Source organism: Lycorma delicatula, chromosome 9, assembly GCF_047948215.1.
Source record: "Lycorma delicatula isolate Av1 chromosome 9, ASM4794821v1, whole genome shotgun sequence".
NCBI lineage: Eukaryota > Metazoa > Arthropoda > Insecta > Hemiptera > Fulgoridae > Lycorma > Lycorma delicatula.
Window position 1 is genome coordinate 108,250,195 of NC_134463.1, and position 18,790 is coordinate 108,268,984.

General features: G+C 31.8%; 1 protein-coding gene across 5 annotated transcripts in view; it reads left to right on the top strand.

Annotated features, from left to right (window-relative positions):
• The window catches only part of jus (EB domain-containing julius seizure protein), a 746,258-nt gene that overhangs the window by 472,180 nt on the left and 255,288 nt on the right, over nt 1-18,790 (top strand). For all 5 annotated transcript variants that reach the window (XM_075376039.1, XM_075376040.1, XM_075376041.1 and 2 more), the window contains one exon: nt 15,770-15,925. In XM_075376039.1, the coding sequence (XP_075232154.1) occupies nt 15,770-15,925 (156 nt within the window). The remainder of the gene's footprint in view (nt 1-15,769; nt 15,926-18,790) is intronic.

The following is an 18,790-nucleotide window of genomic DNA, read 5'->3' on the forward strand; positions in this document are numbered from 1 at the left end:
GGATACGCTCGCTCTTTTCATAACGGCAAGAGAGGCCAGAGAATTTTATTTGGCAAAAGATAGTGTGCCTCCTCACCGGCATAATTCTGGATCGGTTGAACGAAGTAGGTCTGGCATTTGTTTTTTAATATTCGTCTTAGATAAAGACTAATGTTTAATATCAGGTAGCTTATAGCGCTTGTTTATGGAAAATAAGTAAACAGACGATCAAGATTGAAACTCGTTTCTCGATTAATTTTATAAAAAATAAAAAAGTTAATAAAAATAGATTCCGAATCTATTTAAAAATATTTGTAAAAAACATTTCTTTTTAGTTGTTAATTGAAGCTCGAACTCTTTTTGCGGCAAAATAAAGCACACAGTTTTCCAACAATATATTTTAGCCGTACAATTTTTTAGTATGAAAATTGTTAAAATTTTCAATGATTTTTAGTTTGTGTGTGTGTGTGTGTGTGTGTGTGTGTGTGTGTGTGTGTGTTTGTGTGAACGTGCGCGTGCGTGTGTAATTGACAAATGTGCAAACAAATCTGACTCATTACATTTCCTTTACTAAATTACAACAGATTTTCTAAGAAAATGTATACAAGTATTTATTTCATACAAGTGTTCAATTTTTTTTTTTTTTAAATAAATTAAGGGAAAAATATTAAGCCAAATAAAATTTTATTTTAAACGAAATCTTCCTCTTTAGTGAATACTTTATTTAATATACATTGAAACAACGTTAGGAAATAATTTTCAGTTTTTTTTAAGGTTGTCTCCGGTAAATAGGTAAGAAATGAAGAGAAACTTTTGCCCAATTACTGCAAACCCCTGTTCTGGTATATTTTACCCCTTGTTAATATTGTTCACCAGTTTGGTTGACTTTTTTACGTTTGTCAAATATTGACCCGCATTCCTCAACCTATTTTCATTGTAATCTGAACCATAAAGTTCAGTCCATTGTGTTGAATATCTTTATTGAACCACATCTAATACCCTGAAATTTGTCGCTCGAATACTTTATTGTGGTAATTTTTTTTTAAATTAACAGTTAAACCGTCGTTTCATTTAGAACCATTAATGTGGTTCTAATTTCATGTGGGTTTTGATCAAAGGTTTCCTGTACTGACTGCTTCAAAACAACACCTACACAGATACGATTTAATCATGGCAGAATGGTAACTGTTCCTTAATACGGAAAATCCTCCAAATTGTTTTGACTTGTTATGGAAATTATGGTGTCCTGTTAATCAAACGTCATTCATATTTAGGTTTGCTTTTAAGAGTAGCTGAAGAGCTTTCAGTGTACAGTAACTAATTTAGTACAGTAACTGATCTCCGTAGTGGACATCACACTGTAAGAAAGCGCAAAATTTCACTTTTTGTAGATTTTTTCATTTTTGTATGTAATTGATGTGTGAAATTATAGAAAAAATATACGAGTATATTAATGTTTTTTTAACGTCTTGTAACGATTTTAACTTTTTAATGCTTTAATATATTCAAATTTGGCTTATCCATACGCTAATAATAATAACATATCGCAATTAATATTCGGATAATATTAATATATATTAAAATTATTTATTCGATTTATCTTCTGATTAAAATACAAGCTGAGTTATTGGAAATTTCATAATTCCCAAATCGAGCGTGAAATTTAGAAATTAGGAGACAACGTTTAAAAAAATATATATTTGTTAGGATAAATGCTGAATAATAGTGAAAGGCTAGAAAATCGTGTAAAAAAACAAAGGATTTTGTAATACAATTTTATATACATGTAATCTTCATTTGATATGCAGTAGTTATAATACACTTTATCAAAGACCCTTTCATTTCTCAAAAATAAAGTTGAAAATATTCTTTTAAAAATTAGTTAGATTTATTCATTATGTAAAAAATAACGGTTTAATACGGATCTCATAAAAAATAACTTGCAAGAGAAAATTACTAATTGAAAAGTTAATTACAAGTTGAATTATTAGAAATTTTAATTATGTCATTACGTTAATTTTTTTCATAGTTTTACAAAAATTAAATTATTACCTCATCGTAATTATCAACTTAATTCTTTTGAAAGATTAAATTTCAAAAAGCCTCTTTGATATAATATTAGTAGTCGTAATCCTTTCATGTATTCGTGTACAGTTAGCAGATAAGGATGGTCAGACTGACCTTTTTTTCTATAATATTTCATTAGAAAAAGTCTTCTTTTCTGGAGATAATCTTGGCTTATCGATTAAGATAAATTATGGTGGGTGAAAAATGCTACATCACTCCTTCTGAACTGAATCTAAAATCGGCTGATTCAGTAGCCAGCTGGCTTACAATAATATGTATATTTCGCTGGAATTTATAAATATCACTTTATTAATTTTTTTTATTTATAACCTATCAAAAATTCGTTATTTGGACCTAGAGAAAAATTTCAAGAAAGAAGATTTTTTTAAAATTTGTCACATTATGTTGATTAAAATTCAAACATATCATAATAAGAATATATAGTAAAAATTATAAAAGTAGTTTACATAAAAAATTTATAGTCGGTATTGAAAAATTTTTTTATTTGCATTTCCTCGCTCCACGGAGCTGAACACACAATTAAGCATAAACTCAGTTCCAGGGAGTGTCTTTTTCTTCAAACTATCTCGGAAGGACGTAAAGCCCCGCCCAGGCAGCCGGGACTCGGTCTTTTTGCATGTCATGCCGCAAATGAGGAGTTCCCAAAAGGGAACTTCCCACCGAGACTCTGGTATTGCCGCCTAGCTCCAAAACCCCCCAAAGGGATCCTCCACCGGGACTACGGTCTTTCCCCCCCCCCACCAATGGCAAAGGTGGAAGACTGAGGTCTCCCACCCCTCCCGGGTGGAGCTATCCCTTAAAAACACCATGACGTTACTGTGAAGCAAATGGATCCGTCTTGCATCCACGACCTCCGGGCGTATGACCGTACAACTTTCAGAATGTACATCGAGGCTCCTGCTTACAATCTTTATATATATATAGCCGGCCTTACCAAACGTAAAACAATGGTCATTTCTATCTGCGCCATTACAGAACTTCGCCTTGTGGCCTGGATTCCAGCATCTAAAGCAGAGTATAGAAAAGTTCCCATAATTCTACCCTACTCTTGGGTTATTAGAATAATAAAGATAAAATTGGGATAAAGATAAAAACAAAGATAAAATTGGGTTATGTTTTTGGAATTCCTCAATTAAAAACAAAAAATTGTAAACATTTCGATTTGTATTTCATCTTTTTAACAGGCTTTCCAGCGATAAATGTGTTATACCATAAATTACGAGTGTTTTGAAATTAAAATGAAATAAAAATAAATTTGGGGTCGAGGATTTAAGGTAATGATTAATGATGCTGCAGAATCAGGTATTTTTTAAATTTTTAACCCATTAAAAAAACAGTTAATTTTTTATCTGAAAATTTGTCTGTTAGTTTGAACTTTGGGATTAAATTAACGGCACTGAATTTAAATTAAATCAGAATAAATAAAATGTAACTGAGCTGATTAAAATTTGTTTATTCTAAGATAAACGTTAAAATTTAACTAAAATTAACGAGTTCCATTTTTTATGGTTATTGCAGTAAAATAATTGCACTTAAAACATTTTTTATTACTCTTAATTTGTTGTTTTCATGTACATTTAACATTTACAAAACTTTAGATCTCAAGGTAAGATCAAGATCACAAAATTACTTATTAAAGGAGTTGATAATAATAATGCGGTAGAGATTTGTGCGATAATGATTAACGTTTATGAGTACTTTTTATTTTTAATTTCCATAATATACATTTTTATATTCATCACTTATTTTTTAATCCTCATTAACAGTAAATGAAGTGTACTTGACCTGATGAAAAAGTACTAGCCCATCAAAAATATTCAATTAAAAGTTCTTCTTATCGTTAGTTTAGTTTTTTGGAACGTTAAAAGTAGTAGGTTATCTAAAAGCCGACTATGATAACCCAAATACTACGTCAGCAAAAAATAATTTTAAAGAACTTTTCTCTTCAACTCTGTAAAAGTTTAGTTGTTAATATTTTACTGAACTTTTAAGTTAAATTTTATTTATTAATAGATTAATATTACTGTAAAAAGTTTGAAAAAATTAAAAAAAATATATTTCACTTTTTCTCCGTTTCCACTGTAATCGTCTAATTTGATTTTTCTAGCTGCTTTTATACTCTTTCTTTTCTTCTTTGTTCTTCTGCACACCTTTCTTTTTCATTACGTTGTTTTCCTCCTTCTTCTTCATCTTCATCACCCATCACCACTTCCTTTTTGTTAATTTTCCTCCCTCAATATCTTTCTTTTTTTATTTTCTTTATTTTTTCTCTTTCATTCTTTTTTATCTTTTTCCTCCATTATATTCTCTTTTTTCAGCTGTTCTTCCTCCTTATTTTTTTGTTATTATGTTTCACGTCCTAAATGTTTTCCCTTCTTCTTCTATTTCTAATGCGATTTTCTTTTCCCTCGTGTTTCTTTAGAACCACTTTTTTTACTAATTTTCTGATTTTATTTTCTTCCACTTTTCCTACACAACTTTCTTCTTCATAAACTTCATATTCTTATGTTTTACGTTTTTATTTTCCTTCAACTTCTTTGGCTTCCCATCTTTCTTCTCATTTTTTCTTCCTTCACCTAATTTTTCTCCTCTCTTCCATATCGTTCTCTTTTTCGTCTTCTTCATCTTCCCCTTTTCTTTCTTCTCTTGCAGATCTTCTGTACATCCTTTTCTTTCTGTTTATTTTTTCTCTTGTTTTCTTTGTCCTCTTTCCTATTTTTCTTCTTGTTGTTTTATTTTTTCCTTTTGCTTTTCCTTTTCATTAAGTTCTTCTCCTTTCATTTTGTGTTTCTGTAGGTTAACTTGTTTGTTTAATACCACGGCTTATTAAAATATTAATTATAAATAAATTATAAAATTACTACTGGTATTGTTTTAAAGAAAATTGTAAATTATTTTTAAATAATCATATTAACAGATCCTGTTTTTTTTTTTTTAAATCGGAACTTTACACTACATTTGCCCACGTAGCAATCAATTGCCGACCAGGAACACCAGCTCGGATGGCAATCTTGAAGTGCGCTCGGAATGCTCGCTGCGTGGTGACGATCGAGTGGCCATTAGAAAAGTAAGCCTCTACGGCAACGCGCGCTGTTCCTTCGTCCATCGCATTCTCGGTACTGAAATGGAAGTGTAAAACAACTTCCCGATTCTGTCGTTCGAGTGAGACCATCCGCACCCTCTAACGGCGAAACCTCGCTTCCTGGCGCCTAATTCAAATCAGCAAATTATGCTGCCGCACCCTTACAACATTTTAAATATCAGTATCTGAGTTTCGCGATAAACTAAACATAAATTTGGTAATTAAATAATAGTTGTCGAAAATAACCTCATTATGTTTATTGCACGATGTTGGGTGGTTTATTTTTATTTGCAGGGCAGGAATTAATTTCCATTACTTCCGACAGTAAGACATTGTTACTTCCGACGGAAGTTAAGACATTTAGACGTTGACATTAAGACGAAATTATGTTGAATACCGTCCGGACCAATATATCAGTTCTTTATTTAATAGATTTTTCTTTTATGTTATAAACGAGTGCTTAAGAAGAAGAGTTTTTTTTAAGATTACGTACGTGTGGATATCTACAAGTGGCTGTTTGATATAGTAATAAACCTCTTGCCTAGGGGGTTAAAAAAAAAGTAAACTCATCCATTTATTTGATTTCTTATAAGATAATGAAGTGCTGATAATGTGAGTGGAAGATTTTTATCTAGAATAAATATATATTACTTGTAATAACGGAGTTCGGATTTTTGGTAGTTCAAGAAGTTCAATTTTTTTTTTCATAAGATTTTATTTCAACGTGAGTTCTTTCATCTAGATGATTTTTTTAATGTATTACAGGTAGCCGTTCTGTTTAAAATAGTAAAGAGTTTTTTTAATAGTCATTTAATTCATTTTAGCGTTAGGATAAACTCTTAGCACCCCGATAGAGAATGTAAACTTTGGCTACATTAATTATTTATGAATACATTTAGCTGAGCGAGTACTGGTATGATTTAATTTTTCTTAGCTCTCCAAAATATTTTTCTACGCTTACCGAAGAATCAAGTCGCACTGAATCGGTTAACTGGTTGTAATTATTTGATATAGTTCATTTTTTAAATCGTTACTCGATCTACGAATAGTTTGCTGTCCTATTAAGTGCACATTTATTGCACTATCATTGGTAAATTTTTTTTTCTAGGATTATTTACTGTTTTATTAAAGATTCTTAATTTTCGTACAAATTTTCTCCCTTTACACTTTGCAGGGTGTTTTCCTTCATACCAACCAAGCACATCGGTTTAGGATTCAGGATCGTGAGTGACCATACGATTTGTTTAGCACGATTCGTGCTAAACTAAAAAATTATATTTCATTCTATTAATAGATAGTAATATTACAAAAATTTTTTAAAACTAGCTTTATGCTTTTTTTATTCATATTTTAATCAAATTATTATCATACATTGCATGCATTTAATTAGTAGGTTAATTTAAATTTCAAAAGATAACATCATATATTGATATTTGTAATATATATACCAGGGTAAGTCAATTATTATCCGCAATATAGTTATAAATTTTATTGCAATACAAATAGGAAACTTACATGTACATCATTTTTCAACATAGTCCCCTTGCATTTCAACGCACTTGGTTCATCGTTGCACAAGCTTCCTGATGCCCTCATAAAAGAAGGTTTCGGTTGAGCTGTGAGCCAGGAATGTACCGCTTCTTTCACCGAGGTTTCGTCCGAAGTAAATCGAAGGCCCATTAATGCCTCTTTGAGTGGACCAAACAAGCGGTAGTCATAAGGGGCAAGATCAGGACTATATGGAGGACGAGCCAGTACTTCAAAGTTGAGTTTTTGGAGCGTTTCAGCAGTGTGGGCAGCAGTACGTGGACGGGCATTGTCGTGCAACAACACAGCACCTTTCGACAGCAGTCCTGGGCGTTTTCTTCGAATTGCAGGCTTCAGCTTGGCAGGAAGCATTTCACTGTAAGACGCACTGTTTATTGTCGTGCCCCTTTCCTCATAATGTTCCAGTACTGGGCCTTGTGAGTCCCAAAAAACCGTAAGCATCAGTTTTCCTGCTGACGGTTGGGTCTTGAACATTTTTTTGCAGGGCGAATTTGGATATTTCCATTCCATACTCTGCCGTTTACTCTCCGGCTCGTAATGATGGATCCGTGTTTCGTCACCGGTGATGATTCTGTCTAAGAAGACGTTCGTTACCATAGCGGTCGAAATGTTTTTGGCAGATGTTCAAGCGCGTTCGTTTATGCGACTGTATGAGTTGTTTTGGGACCCATCTTGCACAGACTATGAAACCCAAGCCTGTTGTCGATGATTTTGTAGGCAGAACCGTGACTAATTTGCAGACGATGTACTACCTCATGGATATTTACTCGTCTGTCTAAGAAAACCATGTCACGTGCACGCTCAATGTTTTCCTCATTTGTGGCGGTAAACGGTCTCTGGCTCCTTCGTCGTGCGTAACACTTGTGCGAACGTTTTTTAATTTTTCAATGCATTCGTAGACACTCCGTTGCGGCAACACACTGTTCCCGTACTGTACCGAAAGTCTTCGATGAATTTCGGCCGCTGATACACCTTCCGACCGCAAAAAACGGATTACTGAACGTTGCTCTTCTTTGGTGCAAACAGAAAACGGAGCAGCCATGGTTAACGGCAGGGCAGCGATAATGGAACTAACCTAGCAGCATCAAACCTGCACAGACATAACAACAATTAAACCACGCATGCGGCATATACACAACACGACAGTAATACCAACATAAACAAACATATAACTGAATTGCGGATAATAATTGACTTACCCACGTATATATATATGAGTGATGACGAAATGTTGTCAAATTCGAAACCATAAAAACTCCCGTACCAAGTTTTTGTCATTTTTTATGTCAAACGGCTATCGGATTTGTCATATGCGATCTCGTAAACCCCGCATAGCCGTTTTGCAGATTTTGCAATTTTTTACACCCGCATTCTTAATTTACCCTGTACGGGGGGATATTTGCAAAAGTAACGGTTGAATATTGTATTGTTATCCGATCTTAGTAACTGTGCAAAATTTCATCAGTCGGTTATGTCGAAAAGTATGTTAAATTAAGGATGCAAAATTAGAGGACAAACATGAAAAAAAAACATTGTCAGTTAAAGAAAAGAAAGTAAAAATTTTACGTAATAATATATGCACCCTTTAATAAGTCTTTCTAATATACAAGTATAAGATAACGTAATTGAGAAAACATTGGGTTACATTAAGATAACATTACATTAGATGCGAAGATTTATAAATTACAGATTAGATAATTATTCAGAATGAAATTAAGTGTGTATTAGGTCCTTGGTCTGTAATGATCTACTATGATAAAATCTAAAAAGGTTCATCTGAAATAAAATAACATTAATACTTAAATAAACTAAATTTAAAAAAAATTCTATAACAAACCATGTTGTGTATTAATGAATTTACAAAATATTTTATCTTTACATATTATTTGATTATTTTAACGCATCGTTACACATAAATTAGATGTAAAAACTAGTAATTTAAAAATTATTACAGGAACGCCAATTTGGTTAACTTATGGTGCAATCGCGCCTTCTGTATTAAATAGAATGCTCATTTAAGGCTTTATAAACACACAAAAAAAAACAATCAAAATTTTAACAAAAACATCATTAAAGCAATAAAATTGTAAAAATTATGAAACATTTCAGGAAATATTTCACTACATTGCTTCGTTTTTAACTGAAAAATTAATGGCGAATTATACTTTTTAAGCGATTTTAGACATTTTTACTGTTTCACGTTTCTTTGTAGGGCAGCAACTAATGAATTGGTTTTTTAATAAATTTGAACCTTTTTAATAAATTTAGTCTGGTAATTTTGTTTGTTATAAAACTCTAATAAGCATCATTTTATTGTTAGGCGGATCATCCCTTTTTTATTTATTTTTTTATAATATAGTATTTTTAAAAGTCCTTCTTCTTGTCACAACCAATTTCCTTACTAATAACCTGTTATGTAAAATCAATGAAAAATAGATTTGTTAAGATTCTTTTATGATCAATGATGAATAATAGGCATTCACACAATCTTAAAGTATTTCTTGTTGTTTCAATCGTAAATGAAAGAAACTCGTCATATAATATAGTCTCCAAGTGCGTCCTAAAACATCAGTTTTAAATAAATTTATACTTATTAATACACTTATACAGTCTTTTCTACTAATTTAAGCTACATTGGAAGTAATTTTCCAGTGATTGACTCAAGCTGAATTTGCTTTATATTTTCTACTTTGTATGTTTATTATTATTTTTTTTTTTATTACGGAGTTATTATTTTCAATACTTCTGTCAACCGTTTTAAAGATTCGTTTCTGATTTTATATTGTTGTTTTTCGCATTTTTCACGTTTTTGTCGCTAATTTCTTCGGTATTGCCTAATCAAACAAGTCAGTTTTTAGATTACATATATATTGTTTTCAACAAATTGTTTTAAGTGTCTACATTTGGATTACTTTTAATACTTCTTTTATTTCTCTTATTCCGTCTTTTCCGATTTTCAGAACGTTATTCAATTATATTTGTTTCATTAACAGTGTTGAAGAAGAGGAAAAGCTCAATTTAACAGCTGTTGGTGTTGTGTTGTTAAATATAACAACGTACCATATTTTTCAAAGTTTGGTTAGGTCTAACAAGTTAAATATATTTTAAATAAAATAGATTTTAAGTGAAGGAATTTTATATAATATATACATAAGGGCGTTTTAATTAGTTACCCGTAACTTGTAGAAAGAACAGCTAAAGCATTTTGTTTTGTTTTTTGTCACGAAACAAAAAGCAAACAAAACAAATTTAGATGAATTTTTCAAGCATCTGTTTGAAAATATGGACATTGTAAACAAATTAATTGAACTTAACCTAGTGATGAACACACAAAATCATCAAATTTATTCAAACTAAAAACAATCTTTTTTTGTTTAAATTAATTAAAGTTAGTTAACATTACACAACCGGGTAAAAAATTACTCGGCAACATAAATAGAATTATATTTAAAAAAAGATCATTACAATAAATGAATCATAATTTTCCTTTTGGAACGTAGAGAATACAGCTCGTTATTACATGAATTTAACTCAAATATTTCATTTGAATTAAATTTTTGTAATAAAATGCGATTAAAAGTTGCGATTTAAAAGTTACATGAATTTAACTCAAATATTTCATTTGAATTAAATTTTTGTAATAAAATGCGATTAAAAGTTTGTAATATAAAAAAGCCCACTTCATGTACAGTATTATTTTTTCCTCCTCTTGCGTAAATCTATATTACGGGAATACTTATTCGATAAACTATATAATAATATTATATATATAATATATAATAATAATATTAAGGCAAAACCTTATCAGAATGAATGATTTTAAAACCTAAGTATTTTTTTACAATAAATCATCATCATTATAATCATATTTTACTGCCCTGATGTAGATTCCTAACACCACTTTTGTTTCCATTCTCCTCTATTTCAGGCTAAATTTTTAAGGTCCAAATAACTTCTGTTTCCTATTAGATTGGCTATAATTTTTTTAATTTTTTTCACCTTGTACTGATGCTTCCTAGCGTTGTTCTAATCAACTCTTCGACTCATATTATAATATATCCAATTAGCTTTTCTATTATAAATTGTTCTGATTAAGCTTCTAAATTATACTTTCATTTGTTCTCATCATTTCATCATTTTTCACTTTATATCTCCATTTAATTTTCTTCGATCTCTTTGCGCGCCCAAATTTAAAATTCCTCCATTCTGTATCTTTTTCCTTTTTTCATAGTTTTTATACTATATCTGTACAGAATAAATTCAAATATAATACTTGCAAGACGCGTCTTTAAATTTAACTACATATTACTGTATAACAATTGTGTTTTCAGTTAAATGGAATTTTATAACACTTTAAATCCTACACTCTAGTATAGCCCTTGTCCTACATTTAATTCTATTACACCCGGCACGCGAGCTATTCTCGTGAATAGGATACATACAATGATTTTTTAATTAATTTTGAACGGTTCTGAGTAGCTGTTACCACGAACTGATATTTTGAAAACTACGTAATCTTATTCAACATGTGCTTTTTGCCGCAAATTTAACAGTCGATGAGAGCATTTGTGGTTTTAGGAACCGAATACGGGTTCGTGTGTACAATAAAAACAGTTTAGATAAATATGGCATAAGAAAACAATTGGAGAAAAGACCGAGTCCTGGCGGATGGGGAGGGATCCCGGGAACGGCATACACGGGCCCGGTTACTCCCGCTTCTGAAGTTAGAGGCAGGTAAATTAAAATAAGAAGATCCAGAACCGGCGGGCTAACCTGCCATGCCGGCAGGCGTGGAGGCTCGTTAGAGTCGCAAGAACACGCCCCTGGACCGAGTAATGCTTGACTGCAAATCCGGTCCAGTGGTGTAGGGAAAAAAAAGATAAAATGACATAAAATTAAATATTGTTTATGATTCTAAAACTGGATACGTTCTTCGGCATGAAATGCATACGTGAAAATGCGATGAAAGCGATACTGTAATCACTGTCTTACAGGAGGCCGTTATAATTATATGTAAGACCACATGTTTTCACATATAGGTTTTATTCTTCTCCCGCAGTACTTGATTTCTTGTGGCCGAATAAAACAAAAGCAGTTGGCACATGTATGCCAATCGTAAAGAACTGCCAAAGGAAAATTCAATAAAAGAGAAAGTAAAAAAATCCCTTTCGGCACGCCGGAAGGCGGAGGTAGATTTCACCAGTTCTAAGTAGGAGATAAAAAAAAATTCCACCCTAAAGTTAAGAAAAACTTCAAATTTACTCAATACGACAATGGTTACATGTGAATAAAAGGTTCAAATGTTTAGCATACAAGCCCCATTCCAGCAATATTTTGGTCATCCTTGCCGTAAGGGTTGGTCATATAAAAAATTGTTTCAGACAAACGTTTTAGGTAATTTTTAGAGGACTAACGACCACTGTTAACCGATTCAATATTGTGATTATTAAGGGAGGTATGATTGTTTTGTCTTCGATACCCTATTTTTTCCACTCCTTGTGCCAGTGGTTGGTGATATCAAAAAACTTTACTTATGTAAGCTATAGGCTCTTATCCAAAGAATAGTAGGAAATTTAAACGAATTCGACGACATTTTACTTAATAAGAAAGTTATAGCGATATTTTGTTTTTTTCGTAAAAGCCCTCCCATTTCCACCCCCATGGTCCGATATTACCGATACACATACACGACATGTGTTCGTATTAGCGTCATTACATAAAATGACGACTAGTGACGTTCAGGTAAGGTCTAGAGGAGGTGCGGTTGTAAAAAACCTCTTCATGAGCCTTTTCCATCTCTTCATGATGTGTGTAGCGATAGTTTTATTTTATACTGAGAATCACCTCCCGAAAATTAAAAAAAAAGAATGTCATTTGGATGATTTTATTATTGCAATTGGTATTGCATTTGGTGAAAAAAGTAGAGTTCTCTCTCAACAAGCCACACCATATGCATTCGTATCAAACAGGCTAACAGATTGTCACTTTCCTGTAAAAATCCCAACACTGAAAAAAAAATCAACCAAAAAGATGCTGTAAGATTTGTTTTCAAAAATCAAAAGCTGTTACTACTGGTAAAGTCTCTAGAAAAGAAACTACTTGGTGGTGTCCTGATTATGGGGTAGCTTTACGTTTACAAACTCTATCATACTAGAGCTAATTATAACTAAAAAAAAAAAAAAAAAAATTTTTACATTGACTAATATTTTATTTATTAATTACGAAGTGATTTCTTTACTAATAAAATAAAACTTGTGTCCTTTGCTTATAATTATAATATGAGAAGAAATGTAATATCATATAATCATTGTTACAAATTTTTTTTCGGATAATTTTTTCTTCAAATTCAAGTTGTCGTACCTTTATTTGTAATTACAATAAAATTATGTTTTTTTAGATTATTTAAACTATAGATTGTGATGGTTCGAAGCATATAAGATTTATTAATTTATATTTATAATCAAAATGTAATAATTTTTTTTTTTAAATACCCTAAAATGCCTAGGATTCTGGTACCGGGTATTACACAGTGGCTTAGGATTCAAAGTGTATTAACCGTTGCAGTTCTTGTTTTTATTTTGTTTTCATTTTCAGCTTTTATTATTTTTATTAATGTGGTTCACTGTACTATTTACTTGTTCAATTATTTCTTCTTTTATTGTCTTTTTGTCCTCATTAATTTAATTTTTTTTATATTTTAGTACACCATTTTGGGGTAGTAATATTTTGAATCTCTGATTAAATCATGCTCTCTAAAATATATTTACATCATTCCAGTTATTAAAATATATAAAATAATCGAATTTTTTTTTAGTATGACCTGATCTATAAAATCGAGTTAATATTGTTTACGACACGTATTTTGCTTTTTATTTAACCTCCGGGTCTACCTTTAGGCATTGCTTCAGAGGATGAGATGAATGATTTTTAGCGTGTATGAAAATGCCATTCCTGACCGGGATTGGAACCCGGGATCTCCGGATGAAAGCCCGAGACGTTACCACTCGCGCCACGGAGACCGGCAATTACTATACGTATTTATAAAAATTATCATTGTTTAACAACGTTTTTAGGTAGGCAAAACATAATTTTTCGTAACGAATTAATTATATTATTTTATATTTACACTTTTTATTTATTAGGTAAATATAAGTAGACGTATATTTTAATGAGTTCAGTTTTTTCCAGTTGTTTTTTTTAAATAAATGCATTTTGTTTATTACGGTGAGAATGAGCTAGGCGTCAGTTTTACAAGACATTTCGTTACCTTATTTTTTCTTTTAACGGATTATTTTTTTAAATTATATTTTGAATTTTCAACTATAACAGTGACGTTCTGTCACCGATAGTTCCTAATTCTCACAAATGAAATTTACAAGATAATATGAATTTTATATATATTTTTTATTATAATTTTATATTAGATATTTTTTTATATTGATTTTAATTTTTTTATATGAATTTATTATATATTTTATCATTTTATATTTTGTGTGTGTGTGTGTGTGTGTGTGTGTGTGTGTGTGTGTGTGTGTGTGTGTGTGTGTGTTTCACTACGAGGGCCTGTACATATATATAAATTAAATGTCTGTAAAAATTCGTTTTATTTTCGTGTTGTCGTTATGTTTTTATTAACAAAATATGTATATGAGTCTATCATGAATTTGTGTCTCGTTTGTCCAGTTATCTAAATTTGAGTCTGTTACTGTTTGTACGAGATTACCATGTATTAATTTTAAGGAAACTTTCAAAATGAACTTATTTTAAACCAGTAATTTACATAATTGTAACGTTACCAAAATATATTTCTATTTTAAATATTTGCCGATAGGCTGTACTGGCTCAAATAATAATAAAAAAAGACAAGTATTATTAACCTTATTGATGAAAAACATTTTCTCATTTAATCATATTTAGTTTCACAAAACTATTAAATAAAGAAAAATAAAATTCAAAACAAATATTTTTGGAATTTTCTTTTTTTATTTAGATGGGGGTTTACACCTTTTTTTGTAAATTTAAGAAAAAATATATAATACTTGTAGTTGCGTTAAAGAAAAAAATGTCAAAGAGTACTAATTAAAGTAGAAGAAACGTTTATAACTTTATTATTTATTTTTTTAGACGGACTTTTGATCTTTCTTTTTCTTCATGATATCGCCACATGAGCTTGTATGTGGGATATGGAAGTGGAATTTTGTAGCTTATGAAAAAATTCTATTTTGTGATTTACAAGATAGGAATATATTTTAACAAAAGATTTAAGGGAAAAGTTATTTGCACAGATAACATTTTAAATAAGTTTCAATTTTCCTTTTATTTGTTTTTCTTTCCACATAATAGACAAAAAATGCTACTTGGAAAAAACTCGTTAGTTCTTAAGGGAATAGCTTATTTGGTATAAAGAAAAAAAACGATGAAAGTTTGGCCGGTGAGTACTTCCTTTTTCTTGTTTATCCTCCGGGAGTCACTGTCAGGTATTACTTCAGAGGGTGATTGAGGATGATATGTATGAGTGTAAGCGATACGTAGTCTTGTACTGCCTCAGGTCGACCATTTCTGAGATATGTCATTAATTGATATCCAACCACCAAAGAGAACACCGGTCTCCACAGTAATGTATATTCAAATCCGTATAAAAGTAACTGCCTTTACTAGGACTTAAACACTGGAACTCTCGACTTCCAAATCACCTGATTTGTGAAGACGCTTTCACCGTTAGACCAACCCGGTGGGTTTGACCGGTGAGTACTACCGACGTGAAAAGCTTCGATGGTTTAAATGCGAGAAAAATTATAAACCTGGTTATGAGATAGTAACCGGAAAAAATATAATCCTTAACAAGATAAAAGGTTCCCACAAAACCACGTTTAAAAGGTTCTCACGTGCTGAAAGTAGACGTTGTAAAGGGGCACCAAAAATTTACCACTAAATGGTATTAATGATAAATGATGGTATTTATTTTATTAATATTATTCCATAATTCCTGTATTGCTTAAAACTGTCTTGTTTTAAGAAAATATTACCATTATATAACATTTTCTGTGTATTTAAATCGTCTTTTAATTTCAGAGTCGATGGAAGGCCGAGGTGAAAAAAAGTTTGGGGATAGATGTGAAAAGACTGTGGAGTGTGGGTTCAGAGGATCTGTATGCGACCAGTTTAAGCGCTCGTGCCAATGCCGATCCGAGTTACCAGTCACTAACCACATTGATAAATGTGGAGTGGGTATGTCGTTTTGTTAATTAATTAATTTGTACTTTAATTAATTACCATTTAATATACTATACATTTTTGTATAGTAGTAGAATAATATTATATTAATAATTATCCTGTATAATTTATTATTTATCTTATGATTACGTAACTCTTTACATATATTTTATATTATTTAAATTACATGAAAATATTAACTATTCGTTCATCAAAATGTTTTTACTTTAGTTTAAGTAGCGCTTAGATAAAGGATATTAAAAAAAAGCTAAAATTCTTAATCATAATACAGATAAAACTACCAAACTTTATAAGTATTGGGCTTATGAAATAAATGAAAAGAATAGCTAAACACCGCAAGCAAACTTTCTACCGTAAGCAAACTTTCTCGACGTACCACGTTCCATAAAATTGACTAGAAGAACTCCCTTGGTATCCCAAAAAACCTTAGATATAATCTTCCTCGCCGACAAAGTTTGGCGGGCTTTCTATGGACTAATAGAGAACTGGTACGGCTCCAGGGCATCGGCTGTTGTTTCGTTTTGGCGTTCACATTGGCCATCGAAGTTTCATTCCCAGTCACAGTTCTCTAAAAGGCTTTCTTCTTTCGCGTCGTAACTTGAACTGTAATCTAAGCAAGATCCCATTCGTTTGGTTTGATGGATCTTGTGAGCATTTTTTGGAACCCACCAAGCACAGAATTTCCGGTAGCCTAATTTATCGGTGACAATCTCGTACAAAACCGTACGAGAAATCTGCGGGAATTGTTCCGAAAGTTCAGAGATGGTAAATCTTCGATTTTCACGAAATCTTTAAGTCATTTTCACCGACAAGATAATCACTCTCAACAGAAGGCTTACCACTCTTTTCTTCACGGATATTTGTCCTTCCATTTTTTTTAAAATCCGGACTCATTGCCGCTCTACACTATCACTCATAACGTTTGGACCGTATACAACCGACAATGGACAATTTCTGCTGCCGAAAGAAATCTTATGACAGCACGAATCTTGCATTTCGCGGTATTTTCTACTGCAGCGCTCATATTTTTAGGTTATAACAAGTGAATGGGCTAAAGTACGTGGCTCACACTGACACAGCTGCAAGCGCACTGATTTAGAGAGTACACCGATGTCCAATGGCGGCATCACTAACACCACTACTAGCGCAACGGAGGATACTTTTCGAACGGCTCTTAACATTCAAAAGTGTAGTAATTAAAAGGAAAAAATTGTTTAATTTGTTTGTTAATGATGAAACGTTATTTATTTCGTACTAAATTGTACGCTATTGATGATTGAAGTTTATTTTTGTGCAGGCATTTCCTGTTGTACCATAGCAATTTTTCCCAGGTAACTTAAATATAAAATTTATTTAACGAAAAATTAAAAATTGTCTACATAGAAAGTTTCAAAATATCTATTTTTTTGTTATTACCATTGCTTTTCTATATTTTGATTGGTATTGTATAATGTCGGATAAGCCTAATTTATTCTCTTATTTAAGAGTATTTATGCTCAAAAAATTATTTTAGGTTTAAAAAGTAATTAACATTCCTGCATTATAGGGAGCATTAATTGACGTTTAATAGTAGTTGATTACGTAGTAAGTAGTGTTGCTTCGTCGCTGTTTCCCTTTTTTAATTTTTATCGCATTTGCTGTCTTTATTTGCTCTAAATAAAAATACTACAAAAATAATTTAAAGCAAAAAAAGATTTAAAACCAAATATTAGAACCAATACACAATGCTGTCGCAAGGCTGGCGAGTTCCGAATTAGCCCGATCAAAAGCACATTTTGCGAAGAAAATCTTACACCACTTGATTACCGGAGAAAAACATTAACATTAAATTATGCCACATCGACACAATAGCAACAACAACACAGTTAATGACATCATACAATCCACACAGTTCGCATTTCGGTACAAAAATGCGAAGAAATCGCCTTTCAATGATCTCAACACCATGGAATGAGAATTTCCTAAAATACCTCTTTTGTTTTGTTTATCTTTTTATACCTCCTCCCCTGAAACGGACCCACAATTAAGTATAACGCAGTCCAAGGGAGTGTCCTTTAATTCTAACGCGCCTTCCGCCCACCCGCTGAACATCCGGCAAGTCGGTCCGCCGGTTGGATCTTTTTCTTTATACTTGCCTCTAACCCCTAGCGAGGAGACTCTAGATCCAGCAATGCCGTAATCTTCATCTCCACCACAGAGGCCAGGTCGCGGTCTTTGGGAGCCTAGACCCGGCCCCTTGGCTTCAATCAACAGCACGAATACTGAAAGACAATACGGACATTTCTAAACATGACTATGAATTATGAATCATACAAATAGGCTACTAGTTGAAAATTATGCAGAATACCTATATGTACACACAGATGCGTTGAAATTCAAAAAAGGCACAAGCTGTGCTATAATTATGCCGGAAAGGAATGTTTAATTCAAACTCCCACATGATATTTCTATTTTCAATAGCGAAGTTTTTGCTATAGTGCAAGCATTAAAACACATCGACGAAGCCGATATAGAAAAATTAATAATCTTCCCACATAGATAATAAATTAACGGACAGCGCCGTAATCCAAAAAGTAAACGGAACTTACAACCTAATCAAAGCCAAACGACCTTCTGCAGACATCAAACTCAACTGGATACCATTTCACATAGGCATTAAACTGAATGAAGAAGTAGACAAGTTGGCTAAACAAGCTGCTGAATCTCACGAACCCTCTGTCCAACTGAACATTTTGCCGACGCTTAAAGAAGCTCAAAAACCATCCAAAGAAAAAGCTATCAAATAACTGGAACGAAAAATGCCAACATATCAAATCTCAAAAACGTCATCAAATACGAAAAAGTATTTAGTAAGAAAAT